The sequence below is a fragment of the Lolium rigidum genome, chromosome 1 (genome assembly GCF_022539505.1).
Source record: "Lolium rigidum isolate FL_2022 chromosome 1, APGP_CSIRO_Lrig_0.1, whole genome shotgun sequence".
NCBI lineage: Eukaryota > Viridiplantae > Streptophyta > Magnoliopsida > Poales > Poaceae > Lolium > Lolium rigidum.
In genome coordinates this window covers 18858077-18866292 of record NC_061508.1, presented here as the reverse complement: position 1 = coordinate 18866292, position 8216 = coordinate 18858077, and the positions used below count along the sequence as shown (strand labels likewise).

Here is an 8216-nt window from a genome sequence, read left to right as displayed (position 1 = left end):
CCAAGATTTAATTTAAATATATAAAGGTTGTTTGTATAAAATTAGAACCATAGAAAGTGATTTTCAATACAAATCCAATGATAATAATTACATATAATATAATTAAGATTTTGTTGCTTAATTTTTATAATCAAAATTCGTCTTAAAATACGTGTGTCTTGTTTGTTGAAACAGAGGTACTCCGTAGTACTATTATTAAGCAAGCAGGTTTAACACGTTGGCATCTATCTGATGAGATTCTTTTTAATTTTATTAACTGGGGAGAGCCCAGAAGAAAATTACACCGAGAACTACATTTAAATAGAAAATTACACTTTGATCCTGATATCTTTCACAAAAAACCCTAGAAGATCCAGATGGAGCTTGATCTTATTCACTTAGCTCGGCCGTCAGCTAGCTTTTAGCAGTCGATCGGCTTACAGTTACAGTCTCCTCGATCGGTCAGACGGCCTGGCAGGGCTTGTCGGCGCAAGCGTCGGGGATCTCCTGCTGCACGAGCGCGAGGGCTCGCTCGAACTGCGCCCAGCGCTGCTCGAGGGTGCCGTTGTATCCTACGGACACGCGGATGAGGCCTGGAGAGATGCCGGCGCGTGCGCGGTCGTCGGGCGCGATCTCGCTGCTGGTGCTGTTCCCGGAGCAGGACATGAGCGTCTCGTAGTAGCCGAGGCTGACGGCCATGAGGCCGAAATGGGTGGAATTCTGTAGGTGGTGCATCAGGCGGTTGGCGCGCGCTTCGGTGCCCATGTCCACGCACAGCATCCCGCCGGCGCCGTAGCTCGGGTTGCCCATGGTGCGCAGCCGATCGTGGTGCGGGTGGTCGGGGAGGCCAGGGTAGGTGACGCGGAGGCCCAGGCGGCGCATCCGGGTCGCGAACTCCCCGGCGCGGCGAGAGTGCTCCTGCATCCGCAGCGGCAGGTGGGGGAGACGCCCGGCGAGCTCGGACGCCACCTTGGCGTTCATCGTCGGGCCCAGCAGCATCAGCGCGCCGTCCTGCAGGTCCATCATCGAATTCACCAGACTCGCTGGCCCGCAGATCGCACCTGGAATCCAACCATATTCGTAGTTCGTTTTAGTCCTCGTGCACTTTATTTCTCGCCGTTTCATGCATGCATGGAACATGCAGAAAGGTGTGTCCCTTTATGCGTGTGACGGAGATAGTCATCCTTACCGGCGATGATGTCGGCGCCGCCGCTGATGAACTTGGAGACGCTGTGGACGACGACGTCGGCGCCGAGCCGCGCGGGCGAGACGACGAGGGGAGTGAATGTGTTGTCCACCACCAGCTTGGCTCCCGCCTCGTGCGCCACCCGTGCCAGCATCGGGATATCCGCAACGGCCAGCGTCGGGTTCGACATCGTCTCCACGTACACCACCTTCGTCTCCCCGGGCCGCACAGCTGCGCGCACGGCCGCCTCGTCGTCAGTGTCGACGAACGTCGTGCTCACCCCTGACGTGCGCGGCAGAAAGCTGGACAGCAGCGCGTGGGTGCCGCCGTACAGGCACCGCGACGCCACCACGTGCCCGCCGGCGCCCACCAGCTGCATCATCACGCAAGATATGGCCGCCATGCCGGACGCCGTGCAGTAGGCGGCCTCGGTGCCCTCCAGAACCGCTATCTGCCGCCCCAGCGCAAGCACCGTCGGGTTGAAGTGGCGGCTGTAGATGTACAGGTCGTCGCGTTCCGGGCCGAGCTCCCCAGCGAAGAGCCGCCGCATGGTGTCCGGCTCCATCACCGTGAACGTGATCGACGCCTCGATGGACATGTTCACGCCGCCATGCTCGCCGAACTCGTGCCGCACCGCGGCCAACGCCGCCGCCGGGTCGGACTCCCGGCGGTGCGCCTTTATCGGCTTCACGTCGACGTCGGTGCTTCCGTTGTCGTCGCCCAAGCCGTCGTCCTGCGGCATCAGGCACTTGAGGAGGGTGAAAGGCTCCACGGCGGCGACAACAGGAGCCATTGGGATTTGGGATGTACTAGGTGCTTGCTGAGATCGGAGGGAGTTGGATTCAAAGAGCGGTGTGGGTTAAGCTAGCAGGACGGTGCCAATTTATAGCCGATGGAAAGGATCTTTCCTGGATGGGGATCGAGTTAGGAGATGCTTTCTTACAAAGCGGATTGCGTGTAGACATGCATGCATCGACGACATAGTATGTTCTTTGTAAATTGTAACGTCAAAAAGAATTCACTACAAGTGTAACATCGAACATTTTGCACGAAAAAGGTGTGTCACTCAACAACTTCATCATGAAATCCTTATTAGCAAAAGACACATATGTGCACATCCATTTCATTCATTTTCATAGTTCATTCTGCGGGTTTGGTCTGATGTCGACGGTGTCACCAACTTCCACCTTCCGTTGCAGACCCAGGGTCTTGAGGTCTGGTGGCCAGCCGCGGTCGATGCATTGCCATCGACTCGGAGGAAGGACGCCAACTCTAGAACCATGCTGGTCATCAGATCCCTTTGGTTAGAGCGCAGTGCTAGGTTTTAATTTCGACGGGAAGGAGTCCACTTCTATGGTGGTGGAGAGCATGATCATCGACACTTGGAAGTCCTGGTCTGAGAGTAGAGGTAGACAAGTGAGAGATGTGCACTAGATCAGGCGATTTGCGCTTTCCGACTTGCGCCGCATGTGGCTGTATGGAGGTGGTGGATCTACCTTGAATGGGTATCACCCTTTTCTGTCAAGCTTAATATAATACATGCAGATCTCCCGTGGGTACTCGAAAAAGAGTATTACAATCATAGATCACCTAAATTAAGATATGCATCAACCAGTGAAAAATGAAAAGCAACAAGAATAGTGCATCAAACCCAACGTTTTCCTAGGGTTAGCTCTCGCGAGAGGAAATCTACATGTACACGATCAACTCCTACCCTCGGTTGTCGGCACTGCCGCCGCCGGTTCCCCAGCCCTCCCTTACCGCCACAGCGGCGGGAGGGTGGGGGAACCACGGATCGGATGTCCAGTCCCCGTAGGGTCCTCGAGTTCTTCGTCTCCGGTGTAGGGGCATTGGTGGCGTTGAGAGTAAAAGTCCTTCAGCCCTCCCAAGATCGATATTTTTCCTCCGAGGAGCGTCGAAGGGCTGGAGTTTGGAGTCAATTGCCTGGCATTAGTCTTGGCATGATAATTGTATGCATACGGTGGTGGTGTTTTGTGGAGGGGATGATGTCGCGTCGTATTGGTGTCCTTAAGTTCCGCCTCCACCTGGTGAAGCTCGGCCAGGTACGGCTTCATCGGGGAACATACAAGTTTGGAGGCCCCCATCTCTGTATGGCCGGTGTTGGGACAACGATCTTTCGAGACTGTGGTCGCCGGCATCTGGTCTCGTTGAAGACTTCCCAGCCGCTGCTTCCACAAGTGCTTGGGTCTTTTCAGCTTTCTCCGACACTAGCTTTGCTACACAAGAGGCCTAGAGGGGTCACAGAGCTTTGCTCACAGCGTGCCGTCGAGAGATGCATAAGGAAGATGGCACTGAAATCTTCAAGAAATTGCGTTTTATTTCTTTTGCTTGTAAGGATGTTATTGTAAGAGCTGGTTTCGGATATTATATTGTGACTTTGCCCAAAAACAAAAGTAAGCTATCCATTTTGAAGTCTACCAATATGTGACATTCACTAGGCTGAAAATAGAAGTCATACCCCACTGCCAGTAGCTTGTTGCACCTAACCATAGGCTCAAGCCAATCCTTCGGGAGAAAGTAGGCTCATAGTTGTATCTAATGTGCAGCTCGTTGAATAACTTGCAAAAACTTGACACCATTTTGCTTATCAAAAAACAATAGTATTATTTTTGCATGTCTATATGGACCAATATAGATCTGAGACACCAATACAAAAACACCAAGTATGTAGATAATGGATACAATGAGTTCTAAACTGAAACATGTCCATTTGTGAAATATGCAAAAAAGAAAAATTGTCAAAATACCAGCCTCTGCATCAATAGATGAGTACGGCCCTTTATTTATTTACTAATGCTTTACAATTTATCCCAAATCATGGATCACCTCCCTTCTTAGAACAGGCCCTTATCAAGGATTGGAATCCATACAATGATTATAAGGATTCATCTACTGTGACACTCAAATTCTAAGAACTCCTTCTAGAAGAAAGGTTTCGTGATTTGTCCAGAGCTGAGAGATCGATATACATGTGGAGTAATCTGTATATAAGTATATTATATGACCGAAGTACACATGGATCAATGGATGTCGTATTGCACCACGCCACACAATTATCATCACGTGTTGAAAGTCCGTCTGCTAGCACCTAGTCAAGGTATCTCATCCCATACGTATCCCTCCATCTACACATCGCGTGAAAAAGGAGTTTGGACTTGGGATAATTAATTTGATTAATTAAATGGGGTTAGAGCTCACATGCACACATGGAGCCAATGCGGACTTTGGGGAATTTGATTGGCCGAGCAACTGATGTTTTGCACATGGGGTTCCTTTATTTTAAAATGTATTTAAGGCATTTTTTGAAATGTCAAAAAAAATCTCACATATATGTCAAAAAAAAGCTCACAAAGTTATTCCATGAAAAATTGACTTGTCGTGTGACATGTGAAAAAATAGACAAAATTCAGTGCTAAAAATAAGATTTTTTCACAAGATTTTTTTCCTTTTTTTCATAGACCACAAAAATTATCGTTTTTTTCGTGAAACTTGATGAACGCACATATAGTGTGTAAATGTACATGTAAAGTTTTATCAAACAAATTCGACAATTAAAATATGTTTTTTGGTTAGTGGGAGCATATGCACCCGGGAGCCGAATGAAGTTTCTGAAGTGAACGATACTGCTCCCTTGGATCTATAATAAGTATTAAAAATTGAGCATAAATTTAGTATAGAGTTTGTATTAAATTACTGATACTTATTATACATGTATCAAAGGGCTAGAGCTCGTAGCTCACATCAAAAGCAATATTTTTTTACCTACGGAATTATTTCTAGGGGCCGTTCCAATTTTTCTAACTTTTTTTCACGACTCATCGCCACGATGTTCGTACGTTGATTTCGTAGCAAATCATTAGGTAAGTTTAGCTCACATCCCTGGCCCGTCGGAGGGGTCGGGAACTCAACGGATATATCACCTTGCCACTACTATCGGGTTTTTCATCTTTGCCAATTATAAAAAATATTGGCCAAAAGCAAAAATATACTTGGCAAAGCCTTTGCCCGGGGTTACAATTGCAAAAGAGGATCAGCAAATTAAGATCCCGTCAGCAAAGATCTACGATGAGCGGAGTCTAGGTGGGCGGTGAGGACTTGGAAGAGATATATAGCCCTTCAAAACCTTGAATAGGTTCCATTAAAAAAAACCTTGAAGAGGTGATCCGTGGAACCTCGTACAAAGATCTGAATCTGAATAAGAAAAAAAAAAAGAACATATGGACGGAGAAAGAGCTGCGATGTGTTGTGTGTGCGTGTATTCGACCAATTAATTATATCGTAGGTCCTAGTTAATTGTACCTATGCGCCGCTATGCGGTTGAAAATTATTCTATCGATTGTGGGGATTGTAGAACCACGACTCGATAGTTATCTATATTACCTAACTAGCATATTACCTGTGCTTCGTCACGGAAGCACTAAACTAATTCGGCATATGACTATATTGCCGTTGTTTCTTAGGTGCACATGTTCCATTAAAGATGCCTACTATTTGATGATATTTAATTACAAGTTTCATGTGATCACAAAAAAATAGGAATATGAAACCGTTATTTTCAAAATTGGTTGGTACTCGATGAGCGTGTTTTCCCTCTGCGAATATTTCTCAGCGCTCACGGAGGAACTCAACGAGCGCGTTTTTCTATGCGAGGGCGACGTGTTGGCTGTTTTCTTCGGGTCAGAGGGATATGCACTTGCAACTTATTTGCCTCCTTGCTTGCGTCAAACTCGTCGGATTTAGAAGTTCGATTGTCGGTAGGTGGTTGCTTGGTCGGTGACTGCGTCCAGTGCGTTGAGCTCCTTCTTGACCTCGAATTTGGAGTCGATCTTCTGAAACTCATCGTCGCAGTTGTCGGATCGTAAGAAGCTTCCGAGGACGGTTATCGACGTGACGTGCTGTTGTTTCTTGGCATCTTGAGCATTAGGTACCCGTAGTGATGAACTGCCATGAATTTGGTGTACGCTGGCCTCCCGAGGATGATATGGTACTGTGATTTCCAATTCACCACCTCGAACTCGAGTCTTTCCTTCCTAAAGTTATCAGGTTTGCCGAAGACGACGTCCAGGGAGATTTTGCCGAGAGGGTATGCGGGCAGGGTCGGGATAATGCCGTGGAAGCCCGTGTCGGATTCTTGCAGCATCTCGGGTGTGATACCCATCACCTTCATCCTGCTTGCGAATAGAAGGTTTAGACCGCTGCCACCATCCATGAAGAATTTGGTCATATTGAACCCGCCAATCTGCGCTTCAATCACCAGCGCGGCATGGCCTGGCCAAGGAACTGACATCGGGTGGTCGGCTCTACTGAATAGTATGCTCTACTCGGACTAGTCGATGTACTCTAGGATGTTCTCCATGGTGACTTCTGCGAGGTTCACCTCTCGCGTGAATTTCTTCAGCTCCCTCTTGGAGACACCGGTTTTGTGGCTCATACTCATCTGACCCCATGGTGGAGGGAAAGCTTCGGCTAGAGCGTGGGGCTGGACTTACTGGATCTGGAGCTACAACACTAGCGGCAGATTAGGTGCGGGTGCACCCTGTATCATCGGGTACGCCTGTACGTTGGCGCCCGGGTTCAGCGCCTCATAGAATTTCTGGATTTCGATGAATTGTCGACTATCCTTGAGCAGGTGAGTCGACTTCTTAACGTTGTCTTTCGGGCCGATGTAGGAGTGCAAATAACAGGGAGCGTTTAGCTGCTCCGCAACTGGTAGTTTGGGTACTCGAGCGGGACGCGGATGCCAATTGTCGTGGTTACTTTCGGATCCACCGTGGTTGTTGTCTCTCCGATTGTCCCGACAGTCGTCGCGTTGGCCGCTTCGTTGATCGTCGCGCAGGTCTATGTAACTGATACGTCTGACACGTATCTATAATTTTTGATGCTCCATGCTTGTTTTACACCAATTCATATATGTTTTGCTCATGCTTCGTTGTACTTTTATACATTTTCCGGCACTAACCAATTAACAAGATGCCACAGTGTCAGTTTCCTGTTTTCTGCTGTTTTGTATTTTAGAAAAGTTGTACAGAAAATATTATCGGAATTGGACGAAACAAAAGCCGAAGTCAATATTTTTCCGTAACGAAGACAGAGTCCAGAGGGGAGTCGAAGGGAGGCAGCAGGGCGATGCCATCCCTAGGCGCGGCCTAGCCCTGGCCCGCGCCTAGGGGTGGTGTGGGCCACCCTGGCCTCCACCGACATTGCCCCTTCGCCTATTTAATCATGATCTCGGGAAAACCCTGAACACCCGAGCCTCCATCCACGAAAAGTTCCATCGTGGCCGCCATTGCAGAACTCATCTAGGGAGGGTTCTGAAGCTCTTCCCGGCACCCTACCGGAGGGGGAATAATCGCTGGAGGCATCTACATCGTCATGGCCGCCTCTGAAGTGATGTGTGAGTAGTTCATCCCTGGACTATGGATCCATAGCAGTAGCTAGATGGTTGTCTTCTCCAATTTGTGCCTCATATTTAGATCTTGTGAGCTGCCCTACATGATCAAGATCATCCTTATGTAATGCTACATATTGTGTTGGCTAGGATCCGATGAATATTAGTACTATGTTAAGATCGATTATATATTCTTGTCATATGTTATTTATGATCTTGCATGCTCTCCGTTGCTAGTAGATACTGTGGCCAAGTAGATATTTCTGACTCTAAGAGGGGGTATTTATGCTCGATAGTAGGTTCATGCTTCTAGTTTTCTGGGAGAGTGACAATAACTTCTAAGATTGTAGATGTGTTGTTGCTACTGATACGTCCCAAACGTATCTATAATTTCTTGTGTTCCATGCTACTTTTATGATGATACTCACATGTTTTATACACATTATATGTCATTATTATGCATTTTCCGGCACTAACCTATTGACGAGATGCCGAAGAGCCGCTTGTTGTTTTCTGCTGTTTTTGGTTTCAGAAATCCTAGTAAGGAAATATTCTCGGAATTGGACGAAATCAACGCCCAGGGTCCTATTTTTCCACGAAGCTTCCAGAAGTCCGAAGAGGAAAAGAAGTGGGGCCATGAGG

At 47.9% G+C, this 8216-nt stretch overlaps 1 protein-coding gene across 1 annotated transcript; it reads right to left on the bottom strand.

Moving 5' to 3' along the window:
* Positions 1-441: 441 nt before the first annotated feature.
* On the bottom strand, positions 442-1958 carry LOC124704866 (methionine gamma-lyase-like). The gene is made up of 2 exons (XM_047237022.1): positions 1169-1958; positions 442-1040 (listed from the first exon to the last, which is right to left on the bottom strand). The coding sequence occupies exons 1-2, from the start codon at positions 1956-1958 to the stop codon at positions 442-444; spliced, it is 1389 nt and encodes a 462-aa protein (XP_047092978.1).
* Positions 1959-8216: the final 6258 nt, after the last annotated feature.